Raw genomic sequence first — 22,039 nt, 5'->3', positions numbered from 1 at the left:
GCTAGTAATGGCATCCAGTGACTGATCTTACCCCAGGATGGGTAATATTGGGCTGTGTTTTTGAAGCCTGAGAGACCCCCAAGGAACATGCTAGAGCCACCATCAAACTGATAGTTCTGTAGCAAACCTACAGCTTTATCTACCTGGATACAGTACCAGCTGAAATAAAAAATTATTTTGTATCTGAGCTCTATTGAATATTCTTAGTAGGTGAAACTGGAAGGTGTTGTAGCAGCACTGTGTCATGACATAACTGTCAGCATTATTCAATGTAACAACTTCTTAACATTATCTGTTGTATGGTCTGGCCTCTTACAGGCAAAAAAGACAGTGGAGAGGCAGTCCACAGGCCATCGGTCTGGATGTGCCTAGCAATGTTGTGTGTCACCAGGCATTCTCAAGTAAGGCACCAGGAGATGCTGTAGGTGGCAATTGGTGCTATGCCTGTATAAACAGGTGCTGAGCTGTCTAGATAAGTAGCAACAGTGGTCTAGAGACCAATCTTGGGGCAAAAGCCAATGGAGACCTTTCCCTGGATAGCTTAAGGCAGGCAAGTGCTTGGTCAGAAAACTATTGCCATTGTGCCATTTAAAATTTTGAATTGTAGAGATACTAAAAAATCAGAAAAATAGTCATGGAAAAACGTTTTGGAATGACTTGTACATCACTCCTTATGCCTGAAGGATACAGACAAACCCTTTGGGTACACTGAGTTTGCAGTGACTCAGAACACAGCAGGCAAAGGAGTGATCAGAGATTTAGGAAAACACAACCGATGAGTAAAGACAAACAAAACTCTGTGTGTGTTTAGTCTAAGGAAAGGAAAGCTGAGGGAATTTGTACTGGGAGCCTCTGCAGAGGTAAAAGGTTGTTCCAGAGTGGACCTAGTCTTTTGACCACTGTGGGACTCAAAATGAATTACATTCATTAGTATGTCTATGCTCAGGCAGTCTAACATCTGCCTAACTCCCTGTTACCTAGTGACTGACTATAGACCCTCAAATATGACTTAAATAAAGACTTAAAATAGAAGGCAGGACCCTGAACTCTGGTCTTTAAACCTTAGTTTCTCAATGCTCCTGTCTGATAAAATGGAGATAACAATGAGAGTTGCATGTCTGTTGTAAATAGGTTTTGAAGCACTCTGGCCATTCCCATCTCTGCTGCCACTGCAGCTATGCTGGTGCAGATGTCTTTGTACCCATGCAGCAAACCCAATACAGGAACAGTGCCAGGTGAGGAATAACCCAGAGAGAGAGAAAAAAAAAAAGATCTAATGTATTTTTGGCTAGTATCTATTTTCTGCCTGGGTTCATTGCGTGGCCTCAGCATAACGGAGGAGTGTGCAGTGGTAGCAGTGAGCCGAGGGAGGGTGGATGGGATAGCGGAGGCTAGTTAAGTTGATGCTGCTACTGAATGAGGAGCTCCTCAAGCCAGGCCTTCAGACACAGATCCCCAAAGAGGTTTCATTGCCTAAATCTCACCTGGCAATCTGACCCTCGCACCCCAGTGAAAACATTTCTTCTATCTGCAGAGGACTCATGCATGGTGTTCAATAGCTATGAGCTGAGAAACACATTTAACAGTCAGGAGTTAACAATATGCTGAATAAAATACTCATTAACTGAGCACTGTTTATTTGTGCAAAGAATGAGGCATATTGTAAAAGAATAATCTGTGATAATGTCATTAAGGACAATACCAGAGTGATTACTTAATTACTGCCAAATTAGGGTCACATTCTAGCACCTCCCTCTGTTTGTGGATGTAATTTTGCAACCTTAAAAATGCTCCAATAGTTTATCTGTCTGGGGGGAAAGGTTGTGTGAAAGTAATATCTTGTAGTGTAGCTTTTCCAGTCAGTTTCTGCAGGTGATATGTCTAACCAGAAAGAAGCAAAAAATTGTTTTCCTTATGTATGTATAGTTTGCCAAATTAACTAGCTCTGACTTTGTGAATGTAAATGTATTTCTGCTAACAGATGCTAAATTTATGCCTCCTTAAACAGCAACTGGTTGCAGCCATGCTCCCTCTAGAATTCTTAATGTAATTTTGATCTAGGAGCTCCCTTGAACCTTTTATAGATCTGTAAGTTACAGTGTGGCAGGAATAACTATATCATGACAAGATGAATGATCTTTAATAAAGAACTCAATACAATATTCAGAAATGTGAGTTTTTAATATCAGTCAGTCTTCTTTCTTCAGAAGAGGTTGTTTCAGGACAGGCCTATATGAAATCTTTGCCAACGAACTCAGTGTAATAAATTTCTCTTTGGCTTGTTCAGCCACTAAATAAGACTTGTATTAGTTATTCCTTTCATCCCACACTGCCACAAACAGCTTTTTAAAGCTTAAAAAATGAAAGCTTTCCTCTCTGTAATGTGGGAGGACCAGAAAGTCTCTCTGCTTTGAAATGGTTTAGCATCGGTGCCTTTAGTCTGCTTTAAGTGTATTGTTTGTTTCATATGCAAAGGAATAATTTCAACAAGAGAGACTCCCCCAAGAATGTACTATAGAGTTAGGGCACTTGCCTACATAGTCAGAGATCTGAATTCAAGGGTTTGCTCCAAATCAGGTTCCATTATGTTTTAAAAAGAAAATGAAGCAGTATCTAAACCCCTGTATTTGAAAAAGGACTTTCTGGCAGTTGTGTTCTCAACACATCTATATATGCTAAAAACACTGTGTCCATCCCAATACATAACAGTCCTGAAAACTGCCATTTGGTAATAACACCTGCCAGAGGCTGCCCTGTCTCATCCAGTGAGTTGGTGGCCTGAGATTCTGACTTTCTTTAGTCTGAGATTTGAAAGGCAAAATTATCCCTTTCAATGCAAGGTTATAAACTAGGCTTGGCAAGTTGGGAGGCACTACCTCTCTGCTGCATGGGAGGGCACCCACATTTCCAGGAAAATGAGATTTGTGGGGCCAGAAGGCAAAAAGGAATATAAAAGAAAGCCTAAATCTGTAGCTCTGTGGTTAGGACTCTCAGCCGGGAGAGAAGGATCTGATTTCTGACCTCTCTTCTTCCAAGACCTGCAGCAAAACTCAAGCCTGTTTTTGCAGAGGCATCTTGGCCAGGCCCAAAGCACCACAGCTGAGTCAATGCTTGGGGGTCACAGCACTGCGAAGGAGAGTGCTCATATGATGGGATAACAGGGGAGCTGCTGTAATACTCTGTGCTCACACTAATGCTCCACTAATGAGGTTAGGAAACCACCCCGTGGCTCACAGCATGGGCTATACTAAGCTCTTTTACCACTTTTACCCTTCAGAAGTGTTCTGGGGCAGAGCTAGCATTAGCCCAGGCACTCGTTAAAACAGAAGTTCCCAAATATTTTTGTTTGGGTGCCAGCATTGCCAGCGGCGGCAGCAGCAACACCTCCTGCTTACATTCATAGACCCTGTGGCAATGTCCATCTGTCTGGGAAGTGTTGGAGTACCACTCTGAGGTAGCTTGTGTTTCATGAGTGGTATGTCTACTGTAGTTCTGGAACCTCTATATTACAGGAAACCAGTCCAGGTTTGGCATCCTGTGACTCAGACTCCCTCAGAAAAGAGTCAGAGTCCCTCACTGAACAGCCGTGAGTCACCACAGCAGCCCAGAACCTCAGGAAAGGCTGCCATGGAGACCGTGGACAAACTTGCAGTAATTATGGAAGCCTGGCAACAGATTTTAAAGGATGCCATTGCAAATTATCCTATACCTCCACAGCCACAACATGTTAAATTTGTGTTGCCCTTTATTGCATGTTTCGTCCTTTTTAGTTTCTCTGTTTGAATAAAACTAATACAGTAGGATGGAAAACTTTGAGTCACCCCAAAGCTGATCAGAAGACAGTGGAAGCACCCTTTTATCTTATCCATAACACACTCATGACTGCTTGGAAGTCAGTCTGGATGGTATAAGGCTCCAGTTTCTCAGCATCACAGTAAAACAATACTTCAGCACCAGCCTATGTCTGGGGCTTGAAAGATAAATTTTCCACACCTCTTCCTATCTCTCCATGCTGGAGGCCTTACTTCTGCTATCCTACATCTGTACTGAAGCTTTGAATTTCCTGATTGTAGAAAGTGTGTTGCTTGAGGATGATAAATTTGCTTTTAAATCTTACACCTGCATGGCTGCATAGGTTGGCACAGCGCATCACTAAATTTTACTCATACTCTCTGTAACATTTATACTCTGTGCTGTAACAAGTTGAAAACTGTAACTAGCTTCTCCGCACTGAAGAAAGAAATTACGTACACTTGGGTCCACTCTTTAAAATAAATTGTTTAGAGAAGGGCAAAGTTTAATTATCACTTACAGATGCATTTGACTTTGAACAAATACTGACTGCAGTTGCATTTGGTGTTACCTGGCCCTCTTCTGTTTTGATCTGATCTAACTGGCCAAAGAGTTGCTTTGCTCAGTGTACATGGTCTAAGGGAATATGGTCTCAGGACAGTAGAAATCCAGGCAAGCCATCTAGGAAAGAATAGGCTTTCCTGAGGTTTTTATGAAATGCTTCACATTCTTGTAATTAGTTAACACTGCTACTACAGTTTTTAGAGATGAGAGCACTGGGAGACTGAATTACTGAGGTCCAAAGAATCCATAAAACTCTTGCAGCACATGGTTATGCTAGACAGACTGAGGAAGGGTGGGTTTTTTTTTCATACATGTTACTGTATATCCTGTGTATCAGTCATAACAATGGAACCAGTTACACTTCAGATTTTCTTTCCTTGCCCAAATGAACTCAAATCAGATGAAAGTGGGTTGCTTAATCATACTGCTGGCTTGAACAGGGCAGGATGTAATATGACTCTGTATCAATTGTTTAATGACTGGGAGGAATAGTTGTTCTTGGGATATCTTACAGAAATGGATGTCAGCCTGGAGTTTAGGACACAGCTGTCCTAGCTTTCTAAAAAAAAAAGCACCCTTGCTCCCATATACCACATTGTAGCCCAAATAGTTTCATTCAGTCTGGAGGATGGTGTTATGACACCAAATACTCATGGCTGCAGAGGAAATTCACCTAACATTTGGGGTAATAAAGACCATATTTTGATCATGTCAGCAAAACTAGCTACAGATCTCAGGTCTCAGAGGACAGGATTTGAACTGATATGCTATTTACAGGGAGGAAGGAGGAGTTTTTGCTGGATAGGGCACTCCTCGGTAAGTGTACAAGGCAAAGCACATGAACTTGGGAAGATAAAAAACACCTTCAGGAGGAAGGCAGCAATTCATAGAGATACCCACTAGCTGATTCCAAATTTCTGTTAAGCATTTCTGTTGAAGTGACTTACAGACTCCATAGCCTTGTCACCTGAGAGCTGAGACAACTGTAGCTTTGGGGAAACAGTTGGTGACAGTCATATAGATTCAAAACCTGACTGATGAAAGTTATATTCAACACATGTAGCTCTCTGAACACAGAAAATGCAGAGATTCCTGGGACATCTAGAATGAATCCTTTGCAAAGCAATGATAATTTGCCAAACAAAGCAAGTCAGCCAGGCCAAAATGAAGTTTATGGAAGATGGATACTTTTGGCATCTAAGACATGATGAATCCAAAGTACTGCAAGTGCAAAAACCTAAAAGAATAAGTCATGTGGAGCTTACCATCAGAGTCCACAAAAATCACAGAGCTGTACACATTTCAACAAACCACCCAGCTAGCCAGCAGAAAAACATGGCAAGGTACTGCAGCACTTGATAAGAGCTTGTAAAAACTACTGATTCTGCACTAATGAAGAGCTATCTGTCCTTAGGGCAAAGGTGCTCATCTCTGGACCAGTCAAGCCACTTGCTGCAGCTGCTGCACTGCCTCATTGCAGGTACCAGGCCATGGTGCTGCCATAAGCACAGAGAGGCTGGAGGAGAAGCTCTTGGGGGCAGGGCAGCCCAGGGAGGAAGAGCGGGGAGGAAGGAGGGGAACAAGGCAGCACCAAACGCTGTGCAGCAGCAGCCCCATTCTGTGCCTAACACCTACGCTCTCATTTCTGATTTTCCAGCTGCCTCGGGGAAGGCACTGGCCTTGGGAGTCTACCAGAAATCCCCTTCTGCAACATCCCTGGTCGCATTAAGTACTGCCTGCATGTTACAGTCATGAGGGGTTTACACAGTGATATCCATTGCCCCAAATCACTTACAGTTATGGTAAGGAGTAGCATCTCATTACAGAAGAAAGAAACATTACTTCAGTCCCTAAGAAATACACTGCCTCTTCCTCCAGTACTGCCACTGTCATCCCTGGGAGCAGGACAGGTGACTCCCAGGGAAGAGCCAGTTTCTTCTGATGAAAATTGTCTCTTGTTCTCCCACAAGCCCTCTTTGCCTTACTTCAGTAATTGGAAGGGTGCAGCAGGACTGTCAGCCCAGGGGAGAGATAACTCTGAGGAGCCACATCCTGGTGCTGCAGGACAGCACAAGGGCAGAGCCACCTCTCTGCCCTTTCTTTGCAAAATGAACATCTACCCAGATGTCTTCCCTCCCAACAGGCAGTGTAGGCAGCCACCAAAAATCTCATGTGACAGCTTGCATGGCCTGTTTCTGGGCTTTCCAGTCCATGGGGGCTGGATTAACTGCTTTCTGGGCTGGACATTCCCTGACAGCACTCACAGGTTTCCCCAGAATCAGGCTGCCCCAATTCCAGCCCTAGGAGCTAGTTGCAGGAGTGCCTGAGGCTCTTCTGTCTCAGAGCTCAAGGTGGTGATGCCAGTTACATGCTCTAGGTGAAGTGCCAATGAAGTGGGTACCACTCAGTACAAGCTTGGTCAGTAAATCCAAGGAGGACAAACTTCTTGTGCATTGTGACCTTTTGGCATCATTCTGGATGCACAGTCATGGTTCCTCCAAGCAACTGCAGGCAGGTACTCGCCATCTGATACTGTTGCAGGTGTTCCACCACCTGGGGCCAGACTCCGTCTCTGACCCCCACAAGACCTGAGCTCCTTTCTAAGCTCTGCCACCACTTCCAAGCTCAGCCCTGGCTGTGATATCCCAACACCCAAGATATCTTAAACTAAATGGCTCCTGTAAAGAAACCAATCTGCCTTTACTCACACTGCTCAATAGCCCTATAGCACAGGAGGAGTCAGCGCTTTTATACTGGGAGTTCAGGAGCTGTTGCTGACCTACCTGAGTAAATTTGTCACAGTCCAGTTTGACTCAGATTAATTTCTCTGCAGATAATGAGAGTAGGATTTAGATGGCTGAAAAGTAGGCAATACATTGCCACAGGTCTCAAAAGAATGCTGGATTTTTAAGCTGTAGGGAGTCAGTCTCGTGACTATATGAGTTAGACTAACTAGATGGCTAGAGTCTAAACCTGTGTAAATCTTGGATTTATACATCAAATGGAGGCTAAGAAAATGGAAGGGTATCTGAGTAAGGCTTGGCTGATTAAAATATTCCCTTTTTAGAGGTGTTCATAAGGCCAAAACCACTGATATTAGCATTAACAATAAAATAGGGAAATAGAATCTGTAAGAGCAAAACTCAAAGCTTACAGTAAAGAATTTTATTTTATTTTCACACTGAAGGAAGATATTAATGGTATGTGTATGTGAGAGAAAAGACACAGATATTTGTGCTGGATTCTCAAACCAGCACCTTGAGAGCACTACTTGTGCACAGGTAGTTACTGGATATAACTCTTGACAGAGACTGAGAAATTGAAGAAGTTGGTGTGTCATCATTAGGGTGGCAAGCACAAAACTGGGCTGTCTACAGGCTTTCCCAAGAAGGAGCCTGGCACAAGGAGAGGGAATAATTTTTGACCAACTGACCCATGCCCGACACAGTGGTACTGATATCTGAAGGCCTCTGGGTTCTCTGCCAGGTTCGAGCTTCTCCGAGACTTACTGAGCATTTCCAGCTAGGTTAGTTAAGAGACTGGTTGTAAAGGTCTGAAATTCTGTAAACAACACTTGTTAAAAGTTGTTTGGCTTGGAAAGGTGATGTGAGAAATCCTGTCTCCAAAAAACCTCTTTTCTCATGGAGAAGGCCAGGGGAAAGAATGCTGCGAAGGGACAGGGTAATGAAAGCAAATCTCGTGTTGATTCTCTGGCTCTGTGTGATTACAAAGAACAACCAGTCTATTACTACTACTATTTAAAGGTGTTATTCAAACAAGTTGTTAAAAATCTTCATGAGTGTTTGTTTACAAAGGAACTATATGGTACCCTCTGAGACTAATATAAACATCCATCATATGCCTACTGCTGCTTTGACTCTCATTAACGTGCATAGCTGCGCTCCAGGCTCTGCTCTACTCCGCAGCCGAGGGGCCAGCTGTGGTAGAGAGGATCGGGAGAACGATGCACAGCAGCCCTCTTGCCCGTTTGTATGTTCAAATCCATTTTACGGAAATGGCTCTGAAATAATGAGTAATGAGAACTTTTTTGTAGTAGGTTTGGGTTAGACCCAGAGCATTGAACTCAAAATCCCATTCACCAGACCAAACCTACACAAAATGGACGCGACTCATTGTCTATGCATGTTGAAGAGGTCAGGAGGAAAGTAAGTTTTCCTTTCAACACTTTACACAAAAGCTTATTGGGACATAATTAGTCAGCTGGAAAAAGAGGTGCAATTACAGAAGGTAACTTTATTGGAATGCCAACAGACCCACAATGTGTGAACTTGTACTGCCTAAGGAGTGGGAGCAAGCCCTGTTTATCCTAAAACTTGGACCTCAGAGGGCTAATTAGTTTAGGAGGCATGCAGGATAAAAAATAAGGCATTTAAAACCTTCATTACTGCCCGTAGTAAATAAACCTCTCTTCTCTTTCAGATGATTTTTCTAAATACCTGCTACCGACAGTTATTGTGAATTGTTCGTCCAGGCCAGGCGCTGTTGCAGGGGAAGTAGGAGGAGGCCTGGGGAGGGTCTGAGCGGGGCTCCCCCTATGCTGCCTGCTGCTGGAGTAGGAGAGAAAAGGGATTAGTGTGATCTTATTTTCTGTGACCTGTAACTGGTTCCAGAGGATGTTTACCTGCTTGCCTGGGTTCTTCATTTTGTTTTCTGCATCTTTAATGTCAATGATAATGATGCGCAGAGCGTATAAACATACATACAAGCAATGCTTGGCATTCTGATGCATCGGGGTAGCTCACATGAGAAAATAAGCAATGTTTCTGATATTCCAGATGTTCTGCTTGACAAAACAGCCTGACCTGTCATCGTGGAGAGGCGCAGTGGGCCTGGCCCGCCTGCTCCGCTGCTGCCGCTGCTGCCGCTGCGGCCACTGCCACCGCCGCCTCAAGTGCTAGCAAGCTTCAACGCTAGAGTGTGCTCGTACCTCCCACACCAGCAGCATCGCACAACAGAAATGATATGCAGAACTTCACGGCCCCAGCAAAGAGCACACACTCATAAAATTAAAAAATACAAATAAAAAAAGCAGGCTGAATTTGTCCTCCTCCCTGGTTGGGAGAAGCGGCCAGCTGAAATACAGCCCTCCAGAGGACAATTCTTAATTTTCTCCTTCAAGGCCTGGTTGTTTCTGTGGAATCCTACTAGCCCACAGAGTGTCCCGGTGGGGATATACAGAGGACAAATTCAAGGACTGGTTTAATGAAACTAATTATTTGGAGTGATCTAGCACAGAATTATTAATTGATCATGATTAATTTAAGATAATTATCTGATAAAAATATTTCATAATTAATAATTATCAATTGTTTAATAATAGCTATTATTATTTGAATAATAATAATAGTTATATTTTTATACACTATTATGAGAAGTACTTGTTACCTCTTGCAATCAGCCTTCAGCATACAGCACAAGGAGATTTTATCAGAAAGCGTCAAGGTTGTTCACTTGGCCCTGATTTTGTTGAGAGGGCCATCATATCTGTCTGCATGCAGTTACTAACAAATATGCAGTTAATCATTTCCGAGCTGTTTTGTGATAAGGTCTGTGGAAAACGCTGTGCAAAAGCCAAAGAAAACATTGCACAGAAAGTCTCTAATTTGGTTTTTGACTGTGTGAAATTAAGGTACTCTTAAGGATAGAAGGGTTTCTGCTTATAGGAAGTCTATTAATTCTTCATACAGAAAGTGAGTTTTCACTCAGAGAATCATTGCAGCCTAAAGGCTGGCTGTACTCCAGAGCTTGCAATGTTCATTAAACACTTACAGAGGTCAGAAAAGCCAGAACTAAAAATCCCAGTTGAATGCAAACAAACACAGTTTTCCCAAGTGGAAGATCAGCATACTCAAATTTGGAGAGTGGAATATTATATAAGATGGCACATTTGTATTATAAAGGATGACTACATGATCCGAAAAGCTGCAAAGGTGGGAGGGAAAAGGGTTAGACCTTACTGGACATCCTCACATGAGAATTATCCTGTGTTGACAAGATTTAAGGGTCTGGTCCTGTAGCCCTGACTTAAGGACGGTTACCTTGCCAATTCTCCTCTAACAGCTTTTTGTCAGGTAGCTAATAAAATGCCTGTAGCCTTTCTCCAGTGTCACTTATTACCACTCATGAGCAAGAGTGCTGAGCATCTAACACACAGCAAGCAATACAAAAGTTGCCTTCCCTCGCAGTGCTGACCGCAGGAGACTTCTCATCAATATTAGCAATGCTGGGAGGTTTGCAACGAGATTCCCATTCAGGATTGCTGGCTGCAGCATGCTCTGATCTATGCGGTACTGTCAAATGCAGCTACTTTTCAGCGGAGAGTATGGAGCTGTGGCTGAAAGGGGCAAAGGAAGGAAAGAAACATTTCGATTCCATGTTGCTTTTTCAAAAATGATGGAATAACATGCAGATGAAAAACCTCATCTGGGCAGATGTCCCCAGCTGGGCCTTTACAGCTGCAAAGCTGATGGGAAAACCCAGCAAGAGTCACTTGTGGCAGTTCCCAAGGTAAGGTGAGCTGGCATGCTCCTCTAACTCCTGTCACATAAGATCTGAGAAGCTTGATCACATTAATAATCTCAGACTTTTTGACCTCAGAACAAGCCTAGAATTTGAAGAATATGTATGGGTGGAAAGGGTCAAATGTGACTTTTTGTATATTTCCATTGCTCTGCATATTAGCTCTCTTGCATATATGGTGTTCTTGAGAATTAAGTCAGAACAAATATTCTTTTCCACAGAGATCAATGAACTCTAACACTGATTTTCCTTAGTGTGACAGAAAGTGGAAATTCATGAAAATAAGTATTTCATGGCAAGATCCATGTAGTGTTACTCCCTGGCTTTATAGGCTGCAGTGGTTGTTGGTTACTGTCATGACTTTTCCTGCTGCTTTTCATCAAAGATGTATTTCTCTCTTTGTTGTTGATTTGCAGATAAGAGTGTGTAGAGTTTGCGCACTGTTATCTCTTTGCACAGTATTATCTCTTTGTCTTGCTCTTGTTGGCTGCAAAACTGAACCCCAGAGGGATGGTCATCTATGCAGGTGATGTGTCCTCTATCATTTTCGCCACTCCTCTCTCCCCGCTAGGCTCTCCCCTGGGGCCAGCACTGCCCGACAGCAGAGAGGATGGTGCAGCCGTTGGCTGGGCAATACTGAATCTTGGGTCAGCAAAGGGCACTGCACATGTGGTGTAACCAAAGCGTGAGGTCAGGGCAAAGTAAATTCCTCCAGAGCATGGTGTTGTGCCAAATCACAAAGCCCATGGTCAGATCTCTCACTGAATGTTGTCTTTGGTTGAGAATAAAGACTTTTTTTAAGTGCGTAATTTAAGAAATAGAGTGTAAATAGCACCATAGCATACTACAGTATATTAAGAATATATCTAATACCTTCCTAGATATTACATTGTCTAAAGCTTAAACAGTGTATCAGTATTTCAGATTTGTTTTGAATTCTGGTCCACCACATTCATTTCACAGCTACACTGGCTTATCACTTCCCTAGTAAGTTATAACATTAGCTATACACAGAACATTTTCTTATGTAACTCCCCCCATCCGTGCTTGCCCAGTGAATGCCATGGATGCCAGCCTGTGGCCTCCTGGCAGCCCTCCCAGGCGCACGGCCCTCTGTGGCTCCCCTACCTTGTTTCAGGACTTTGGACCACAGCTGGTCTAAACCTGTACAACTGCACTTGAATCAAATAGCTAGGTTGACTTAAGTCCACTGAAAAGCAGATCCTTAGCATTTAGACCAGGAGCAGGAAAACTAATTTAGTAGCTGCTGAAAGCTGTAAAGTCCCTGTTTTTAATAGGATGTATTTCATACAACATACTTCTTTTGGATGGTGCATTTCTTTCAGTGACACAGTTAATTTGGCCAAGGAGTGACCGGAGCCCCACCGGATTGTATTTACACCACAGGACGTGTTAGGAACATCTTGGTCCTACCAGCAGGGCTGTAAAATGCTTTGTCCCTAACAGCATAAACACTGTGGCTACCACCATTAGGACTGGATTTACTTAATATTAAGCAAGCGTAAATACTCCTGCATTTGGCACTGTCCCAATAACGGGTAGGAGTTGAGGGATGCTGTCATAATAAACAGTCAAAATATGTTTCCTGGGGGACTTTTCAGAATCTCTCTGAATTTGCTGCTCTGGGGGCATAGGCTTGGACTGGGGAGAGCAGCCGAAATGCCTGGGGCCAGCAGTAATGTTTGGTCTTTGATAGGGGAGCAACACTCAGTCATCCTGCGGAGAGGCGACCTTAGTCATGTTTCTAAACTCTGTTCAAACTTTAAATGTGTTGAAGGCTTTAGTACAGTTTGGGAACAGGTTCTTTGAAGAAATTCCTGGTATTTCCTGGTTCCAGTGAGGCTGAAAAACACTGTGAGAATGTGGTGGTTTTGGGTATGTCTATTTATGGGCATGAATCAAAGGAACTGCAGGGAGGAAAAAAAGTGGAAAATTAGAGGAAAAATAAGTTAACTGAGCTACTTCCTCTCTCAGATTCTTCTTGGTTTTTTGGGCAAAGCCTTACACTGGTATTTCATCCCAACTTCTCCTTGCTAACTACTTCCATATGTAGGCATAGTGTAACATCAGTTACAGCCACATTTAAGCACTGTTTTTAAAGAACTTAGGTTTTTGGTGGTAGGATGCAAAGTCAGAATGGTTGAATCATTATATGTTTAGGTAAGAATATTACAGTTTCTTCATACTTTTAATGTCCTTTTAACAGTGTAGCAGTGAGGAGTGCTCTCTTCAAGTGCAATGTCTGAAAAAGCTATGCTACATGGAAAAATATAAATGATCTACTTAGTGTGTGCTATTTCTAGTGATGTATCCAAGAGTCAATTTTCTCAGCTGAGTCCCTGTCTTTGTGAGACAAATAACTGGATACTGTTCAAAGACTTATTTGTTCCAGTGTGGTTACAGATCATTAAAAGTGGCTCATTCTTGAAGAGTTTCTTAACTAGTGTCTTTTGGATGTTTCTTAGCTCTGAGGAATCTGACAAATTTCCATCTGGAGAGTAGAGCCTGTTTTATATGAAAGGGCCATAATCCATGTCTGTTGTTCACATCTGTACCGTGTTAGAAAACTAAGCTGCAAATCCATGCAAATGTATTATGGTAGAAAATTCTGAAATACGACAGCTTAGAGTTATTTCACAAATTATTTGATGCTGTGGTCTCCAGCCACCTAGAATTCCTGTTTAATGATTAACTGAGTATCATTTATTAAATGAGTGTCAAGTATACAGTGGTGCTCTGCCTACTGTATTATTAGTATTGTTTTAGATCCATTTTAAGGAGATAGGCATTTGAATGAATATGCTTTCATATATGAACAAAGTGTTTAAAAAGTACAGTAGCAAACCCACATGACAGAATTTTCTGAGGATGTAAACTCAAACTTCCAAAAGCAAACTTCCCCAAAAAGGCATTTTGGAAGCAATGTGAGCCTATGCCCTCTCCTGTGAAAGTGATTTGGGCCTTCTGAAGTAAGTTTTTATTCTGTCATCTATCTTTATCTTAGGCATGAAGAATAATATCAGGAAACATCTTTATGGTTGAAAGATCCACATTTTATGCATCGTTTAAGATGCCACACATGCCACATAAAGTATCCTTTTTCCTAGAATGTCTTTGAAAGTCTTACAGACAGTATGATACATTCTTACATTTCTATTTAACCTTACAAAAAGTATTTACATTTCTTTGCCTTCAGAGGTAAAACCTTCAGAGGTCTGATGTCCTGTGAAGTGGTGTAAAATGCGTACTTCTGCCAGAAAACCGCATACGTTCTTGGAAAAGAGGGCTGCAAATCGTTATGTTGCAGTGATATCTGAAATTTATGATCCCTGATATGCTCACGGTAGAACAACAACTTGCCAAACAGATTTGCATATGCAATGTACTTCCTTATTTTAATTCACAGTGGTAAGAGCAAACTACCATTAAAATAAGCTGATAGCAAGCTGCTTAAGTCTCTTCTTTTCCAGTCTGTGAAACAGTGCGAAAATTTGTCTCACAGCAGGCAAAGCAGCTGCATCATTGCATTATCAGGCAGAGGAGCAGGCTGTGGCCCTACACTGTTTTGGGGAACCCCTCCGTGGCCATCCTTAATCACAGCTGGCCCTCCCTGAACTGCAGTGCTGCTGCTTCCCTGTGGCTCTGTGGCCTCGTACGCCAGGCACGGCCAGTGGGCACTGTAGTGCCGTGCACCTTGGATGTGTGAGATATAGCCCACACCACAGGGCACTGGGAGCAAAAGCTGCACGAGTCTCACGAGCAGCTCAGGAGCCTCAAGAGGTTGATGTTACAAGAAATGGCCGTTCATTATAATACCTGATACCAATGTGGATAAATTTAAAAGAAAGCAGTGCAGCATTTTTAGTCAATAGGCTTGAATAGCATTATAAACACCCCATCCCTCAGGCCATCCCTCAACCTGCCAACTGTATTGTGCATCTTTCTGTTCTTCTGACTGTGAGACCTTTTGTAGTGGTGGCTATGAATGAGGTCCATGTACGTCCTGTCCTTGCTGAAACTAGAAATGACAGTTCTCTTATTATTTGGGGGTGGAGCCACAGGAGAGGTCCTTGTGGTTGTACAAGTGTTTGAAGTGTTTCCAGAGTGAACTGAATGTCTGCATCATATTCATAACCTGCAAAAAAAAAAAAAAAAAAAAAAAAAAAAAAAAAAAAAGAGCGAGAGAAAAAACCCTGGAGAGTCTTACGCAGTGTTAGAGCCAGAGGCTACCCAAAACTATTTCATATGGGACACAGAAAGCCAGGTCCTCATGCCAGGAGAATTCTTCATATTTTTGAGAGGAAGGGGAAATGCTTCTATGGCCCTGTCCACAGTCTGGTGAGGCCACTGAAAAGACTACTGACTTCGCATTAGTTTAGGGCTCTGTTGTCTGTCTTAAGTCAAAGCTGGTGTTACACTGATCTGCTGCTACTGCTAGCTGAAATCAATGGGATTGGAAGGTGCTCAGGAAGGATGGACATTTTCATAAGCTAAAACTCTTTTATCACCAGGAAATTCTGGATTGAGCTTGTTTGCCTGAAAAGGATTCTTGTTGGAGATTATGTGTTTTTCCTGAAAACAAGAACTTACACTTTTAGTGCTAAAGTTAACTTTAAATTCAAAGAACTCCCTAGTCTTAATAGAGGGGCAAAGAAAGTCTGTTATTAATGCAGGACCTAGCACAGGACTGAAGTTTCCCTTTTAACTCTAGAGGATGGGAGAAAGTGACTCATAACCATCCTTATACTGTTTTTCATATTTGAGAAGAGTGTTTGGACCATTATCAAAATGCGCAGCTCTTACAACGCCTTTCATCTGCGGGCCACACAAGTGGGTCTGCAAGAGTTTGAATCAATGTATACATTTTACGCAGAACTGAGACAGAAAGGTACAATGATTTTCCCCCAGTCAACAAGTAGGAAAACAATATAGGTATTTGGCATCTGAGTTCAGTGCTCTGTCTACCATACCATCCTAAGGTCTTCATTCAAGTAAAACCAAGCCTAAGCTGGCCCTGCTCTGAGTGGAGGTTAAGCCAGAAGACCTCAAGAGGCCCCTTCCAACCTAAATATTCTGTGATAAAACTCCTTAGCTCTTTAGTGAGAATTTTACCCATGTTTGCACTTCTGGATTTGACTCTAAAGTCAGGAAACACTTCAATTCAGATACTTTAAAAGCCATTTTCCTTGACTTACCTAAAAATAAGTCTTAACCAATGAAACACTTCAGTGATGTTAAGCACACTGCATGGAGTATTATAGCAGGGGCTGAAATAGTACAGTGACAAGCTGGCTCAGTTTAAAGCCACCACATGTGATCATGCAAGGAACCTGCTGCACTTTTCAATGCAATACTGGGCTTGACAAAACAAGGCTTGCTCTGCTCCCCATTCAAAATTCAGAAAAGTAATAAACTATAGTTGGCTTGGTGTTAATAGAAGTAATAAGTGACCTTAAATCATCAGGTTTACATCTGAGTGTATGTGCTTCTGGACAAAGAAAACAAGTAGTACTTGAGTTTATCTATTGCAAAGCAACACCCTTTGAGAGGCGTGTCAGATAATAGTGAGGATTAAAGATAAATGAAATGCCAAGTCATTTATATAAAAAATATAAATACTTTATTTTCAACTAAAAAGGTGCAAACATGTAACTTTTGGTCACACTTCTCAACACAAACTGTCCAATGAATAGCCATAGCCAAAGAAAGAAACAAATGCTCTTGAGTGGAAAGACCAATTAGCTACAAGAGAGCTATTTTCCCTTAAGCCACTTGTTCATTAAAGCTGAGGTAAATGTATTTTGCCAAACAGATGAGTGCTTAGCAAGGATACAGGCACCTCAACTCTAACAAATCTCCATCTTCATTTCAATTCACCATTTCACCCTATCTGAACAATTTCCACTAGAGTATCCATTTCATGCTTTGAATGCATTGTCAAACAAGCTTTAGATCCTACCTATCTTGTTCCAAAAAAAGAAGGCTATCATCAAAATATCAAAGCATTAAACAAAGGCACAAAACTTTAAATTAATTTAGATAACTGTACAAATATATATACATACAGTATTTACAATATTAATAAAAAGTAGCTTGTTACAGGTAAATTAACTGCCACAAGCTGTCCAGTCTAATAGACATGATTCTGATTCTTGTTGACCAAGCCATAGGAATCAGAGTGTCAAAGCAGAAACATTACTGTCCTGACTAACAGGATACCTTCGGTGTAGCACGTTGCTGGGTGAGGGTTTGCACTCCAGCTCTTGCTGCCACTAAACCCATGTCAGCAAACATGCTAATGGTCTCCTTCTCAATTGCACTACTAGGTGAAACACGCAGCACCACATTAAGGGAACATCTGCTTGGATCTGGTTTTCCTGCATATTTCCCTTAACCCCTTCACACCACCTCATGAACAGCATGTTCTGAAGTTGTGTCTTGCTGTGGTCCCACTGTCCATTTTACCTTCTTCTTCAAACCACCGTTTGGAGTCAGTAGACAAATTGTCTTAAGTCACATGGAGCAGTTTGTTGAACTTAAAAACAGATTTAAATACCTTGTGCTATTGAATCGTGTTTACAAAATGAGATGCAAATCAGTTCAAGTTGAGTATCTAGTTAGCGTCTCCTTCTGTCTTTATGCCATGTCTCCATACATCTTCCTGTAGTACAGAGACTCAAAGATGTCATTGTCTCCAGGGCAGTTGTAGTGGCACGCGCAGGTCTTGATGAACATCATTCTCCTTTTCATGATCTCCCCATCAGGGCACTTGAACTCCACAGGGAGGGTGGCTGTTCTGTGGGGTGTGCAGCAGCGCCCGTCAGTGCAGACACCACAGAACTTAGCTCTGTAGGTCTTCACGCTGGTGCAGCCAGACAGCTCAAACTTGATGGGCTTGGAGATTTTGGGGGTGCGAATGCACTTTTTGCCTTTCTGTTAGGATGCAAGTGAATACAATGTGTTTAGAAGACAGGCTTTGACATTGCACTAAGTTTTCATGCTAAGAGCAGGCAGACACACTAATCCTTATTAAGTTCTTCTCTCAAGCAAAATTGTTTTACACAGTGCTGGAGCACAGTGAGAGAGAATTAAGGGCATTTAATTGTTAAATATTCACTGCTGGGGCAAAACTAATTTTCAAGGTAAACCACTTGAAACTGACTCCCTGTCAGAACCGTACATCTCTTTGGTAAGACACTGGGTCTTTGCCCTAGTAGACCATACTTTAAAGATGAGACTATTTACCTTGATGTTCTCCTCCAGGTCTGCTTCACAAGGTCTGACCATGCAAAGTCTACTCTGTTTCTCCAGCCGGCAGAAGGCATTATCATTGGTGACCCTGGTCGAGATGCCCATGCCGCAGGTCTTGGAGCAAGCACTCCACTCAGTGGTCTGCACTAGGCAGTTGGCGCGCATCATCGTTGGGTCTGGACCGTATGTGTCTTCCAGCCTGTAAGCTGCAGAGAACACACAGGATGAGACCACCACCTGCACTCCTGTCGTGCTAAAGGCCCTCTTCCCTTTCTGGAGAAATTCAGGCAGCCACAGTTACCTTTGGGGTGCCCCCGCTTGCTGCCGTGCTCCTGCTGCACCACCCCATCCCCATGTCAACCAGTCTGACTACTGTTCGTTGCCTTTCCTGCAGGGTGCCTGTCCCACCTGTCATGCGTGGAGGGGCCCCCACTCACCAGCCAGCGCAGGTCCCACGGCGGTCTGCTCCTTGGCCTCGTCACACACCCACTCCTCGCAGCACTTGCCGGGGAGCTTCACCCTCCGTGGGTAGGGGCAGTCGGGGCTGGGCAGGCGGACGTCCATGCTGCAGAGGGGCACGCAGCCCACCGCCCCGTCGAGGCAGGTGCACTGGTACTTGCAGCTGCTCTGGAAGGACTCGCCGCTCCGGTACACCATGCCGCCGAAGACACACGGGGCGCCGTCCCGAGCTGCGAGGGCCGGAGGGCGGCGTGAGGCGGCGGTGCCGGCAGGCAGCGCGGCGCCCACCGACCCCACCGGGACCCCGCTCCCGCGCCCCCGCCGCCGCGGGGCTCGAGGGGCCCCCACTCACCGGTGCAGACGCCGATGCGGCGGTTGGCAGGGGAGCCGAAGTCGCAGAAGAGCCCCTTGTGGTGGTCGCAGGGGTCGCGCTCGGTGCAGAGCTCGCCCAGCTGCTTGGCGCAGACGCGGCAGCAGCCGCAGCCGTCGAGCACCAGGGAGACGCCGGCGGGGCAGACGGGGCCGGGCCCGGGGCCGCACTGGCACTGCCCTCCGCACTCCTGGCTCCGCGCCTCCTGCGGCGGCGAGGGGGACAAGAGGGGCAGCGTCAGCGGCGCCGCCGTGCCCGTGCCCGTGCCCGGCGGGACGGGGCCGCGGCCGGGCGGGCGGCGGGCACTTACCGGGCTGAGGAGGGCGAGCAGGAGGGCAACAGCGAAGCTGGCGGGGGCCATGGCGCGGCGGCGGAGGTCGAAGGACTGAGCCGAGGTGAGGCGAGGCGCGGTGCCGGCCGGGCGCTTCCCCTCAGCGGCGCTGCGCGGCTCGGTGTCCGTCGGTGCCGTCGGCGGGGCGGGCGGGGGTCGTCGGCGCCGTCGGCGCTGCTGCTGCTGCTGCTGCTGCTGCTGCTGCTGCCGGTGCGGCCCGGCGGGAGAGTGGCGGTGCGGCTGACTGCGGAGCGCCGGGGCGGGCGCCGCTTTATACGCGGCGGCGGCGCGGGCTCGCCAATGGGCTGAATGGGGCCGCGGACAAACAGCGACATTCCGCGCATTCCTGCGCGCCGCGCCGCCCCGCGCCGCGCCGCGCCGCCCCCAGCGGCCCTGACCCCTGCCGCCCGCATTCCTGCCGTCTGCGCGGCCTGGCGCGCAGGCACGGCGCTGCCCCCGCTCGCACCGGCGTCCCCCCCTCTGCTCTTTTTATTTATTTTTTTAATCATTTTTTTTATATGACTCACCGCTGCCAGCGGCTCTTTGCTTCCCCCCCCCCCCTTCCCTTCCTTAGAGGGGAGCCTGTTCCTCGATATTGAATTATTTTTCTAGACAAATTCGGACCGATGGTGGGTGCGATTTAGCACACGCCGTTAGTGCTGTGACAGGCAGCCGGTTCCAGCGAGGGAAGGAGGGCGAGGGAGGGAGGTGGTGGGGATGGTTGCTAGGAAAGACCATGGGAATTCTTTATTTTTCTTTCTTTTTTTTTTTTCTTTTTCTCTTTACTCCCCCCTCTTCCCTCCCCTGGCTAGAAAGTCCAAGACGCTAGTAACTTTCAAAGGTGGATTGATGCCTGCTGATATCTTTAGAGGATCACTGACCGGCCTTCCTACCTACATGCATGGCTTTCACCTTGGGGTACCAGATTTTGAGCAGTGAATATTCTGAGCATTTTGTTACTACCAAAAAAGGTATAATTACACTACAGGATATAAATTGACTCTGTGTACTACTGAATCATACCAAATATTTGTAATGTGTTCCTTTCCTAATAGATGCTCTCTATGAATAGAGAGAGTAACTATTTACTCTGAAATACTTGGCACAAAGGACTGAGTCTGAAGCATGGAAGAAGTGGCTATTATTTTCCCACTGCCTATGTGCAGCTGTCATTTCTGAGCAACACATTCTTAGCACATCCCTGCTTCCTAATCTTGCTGATTACCCAGCCTAAGATTACAAGAAGAGCCTGGCATGTCACCCCATTCTGCCAAAACCTAAGCATTGTGGTTTGTATTTGACCAAACCCCAAACCTAAGCTTTGTGGTTTGTATTAAATCATTACAGATAACTGTTGTGGTTTTCTTTTTTTTACCCGAAGGATGGTTCTTCCTTCCGCCTCCCCATGTATCATTTGAATATTCAGTGATGTCATGTTGTTTGACCTCTGCTTTAACATAAGGAATGCCTGCATTTTGGCTTTTGACCTGTTGAGTATGTCAGCGTTTAATGAGAGAGACAGGCTTAATGCATCTTATTAGGCAAATTGAAATTTGAGGGATATGTTTAAAAGATATAATCTTTTGCATGTGCTCTTTCTACCACTGTCTTAATCCCCTTCTTTCCACCCCTCCATCCACATGCATACTTTCACACTATGATGCAGCGATATGTGTACACAGGATTCTTGAGGGAAAAGGAAATACTTCATTTAAAACCTCAGGGTATATTATACTGTAAAGCTGTATTTAGATTCAGCCAGCACTGTTCTTTGGCTTTTAAAGACACTTTGATGTCATTTCTTCTACTTGAAAATCTCCATTAAAAGAAATTAGATTGGCTCTGAAAAAAAAAAAATCCCAGAGGAACAGTTAAGGTAAATAATATACGTTCCCAAACTGATGAGGCCTCCCAAAATCTGTATTTACTTGAAAGACTCTGATGGCCTCAGTGCTGAGTAAATAATATGTGTACCAAACTATGTATGACATGCATACCAAAATGCAAATGTAACCAGGTAAACAGAGTGCCTTTTTTAAATGCCTAAATATGGTAGGAGAGCATCAGAGAGAGAGGCTCTAGACATGTTTTATAACTTTCCATGTAAGAGTTTTTTTCAGAGAAACAATTTTATTAAACAAAACCCTAAGAATCTCACTGACAGAAAAAGTATGTTTAAAAGTAACAAACCACCAGAAAGCCAGGAAATCCAAAATTAAAGGATAAATCTGTCCTAACTCTTCACACTGCAGGCCAAGTACAGCAATCCCTGTCCACTTGCCGCTCTGAGAAAAAAGACTTAAATAGGCATTTGGCCTTCAGAACTAATTCTGGTCTTCCACCACTGTAAATTGGGAATTAACCCACTGAATTAAAAGCTGTTCCAACCAATGAAATTGGACAAGAATCAGAGCTCATCAGGTTTGTCATTTTGGTTCCTGTGCTGTTAAATATGACTCACCAAATACCGTGTGTATCCATGGGCATGTACATGCAGGGGAGAAGGTTACCCGGAAGTAAAGGTAGTTCTTGAAGAATGGAATTTGTCTTTAGCATCTTCTTACTGCTAACAACGTGTCATGAGTGGGAGAAGTACATCTTGGAGTTGATGCATAAAATGGTTAAAATGCACTAATTTTGATTTCCATGCAGGTGTTTATACAGCACATGCTTTTAAGATAGTATATTTTTTCTGCTGAAACTAGGAATTC

At 44.1% G+C, this 22,039-nt stretch overlaps 1 protein-coding gene and 1 long non-coding RNA gene across 2 annotated transcripts in view; one reads left to right on the top strand and one right to left on the bottom strand.

Moving 5' to 3' along the window:
- Positions 1 to 16,514: 16,514 nt before the first annotated feature.
- On the bottom strand, positions 16,515 to 19,584 carry CCN2 (cellular communication network factor 2). The gene is made up of 5 exons (XM_067293706.1): positions 19,308 to 19,584; positions 18,980 to 19,202; positions 18,606 to 18,857; positions 18,163 to 18,374; positions 16,515 to 17,850 (listed from the first exon to the last, which is right to left on the bottom strand). Exons 1-5 carry the CDS (start codon positions 19,356 to 19,358, stop codon positions 17,554 to 17,556), a joined length of 1,035 nt encoding a protein of 344 aa, XP_067149807.1. The 5' UTR covers positions 19,359 to 19,584; the 3' UTR covers positions 16,515 to 17,553.
- Positions 19,356 to 22,039, top strand: part of LOC106498049 (uncharacterized) — a 40,110-nt gene continuing 37,426 nt past the window's right edge. Inside the window, exon 1 of the long non-coding RNA XR_010883750.1 lies at positions 19,356 to 19,392. This is a non-coding gene — a long non-coding RNA (uncharacterized lncRNA). The remainder of the gene's footprint in view (positions 19,393 to 22,039) is intronic.

This window comes from Apteryx mantelli, chromosome 3, assembly GCF_036417845.1.
Source record: "Apteryx mantelli isolate bAptMan1 chromosome 3, bAptMan1.hap1, whole genome shotgun sequence".
Classification (NCBI taxonomy): Eukaryota; Metazoa; Chordata; class Aves; order Apterygiformes; family Apterygidae; genus Apteryx; species Apteryx mantelli.
The sequence above is the reverse complement of the archived record's forward strand: the minus strand, read 5'-3'. Positions and strand labels throughout refer to the sequence as shown.

What these genes read in the sequence shown, in the direction of transcription:
- CCN2 (XM_067293706.1), bottom strand. Translation starts at nt 19,358, where the DNA reads ATGGCCCCCGCCAGCTTCGCTGTTGCCCTCCTGCTCGCCCTCCTCAGC. An exon ending in TGCTCGCCCTCCTCAGCCCG is followed by an intron (nt 19,203 to 19,307) that starts GTAAGTGCCCGC and finishes TCGCCGCCGCAG; the next exon opens with GAGGCGCGGAGCCAGGAGTG. An exon ending in CGTGGGACCTGCGCTGGCTG is followed by an intron (nt 18,375 to 18,605) that starts GTGAGTGGGGGC and finishes TGTTCTCTGCAG; the next exon opens with CTTACAGGCTGGAAGACACA.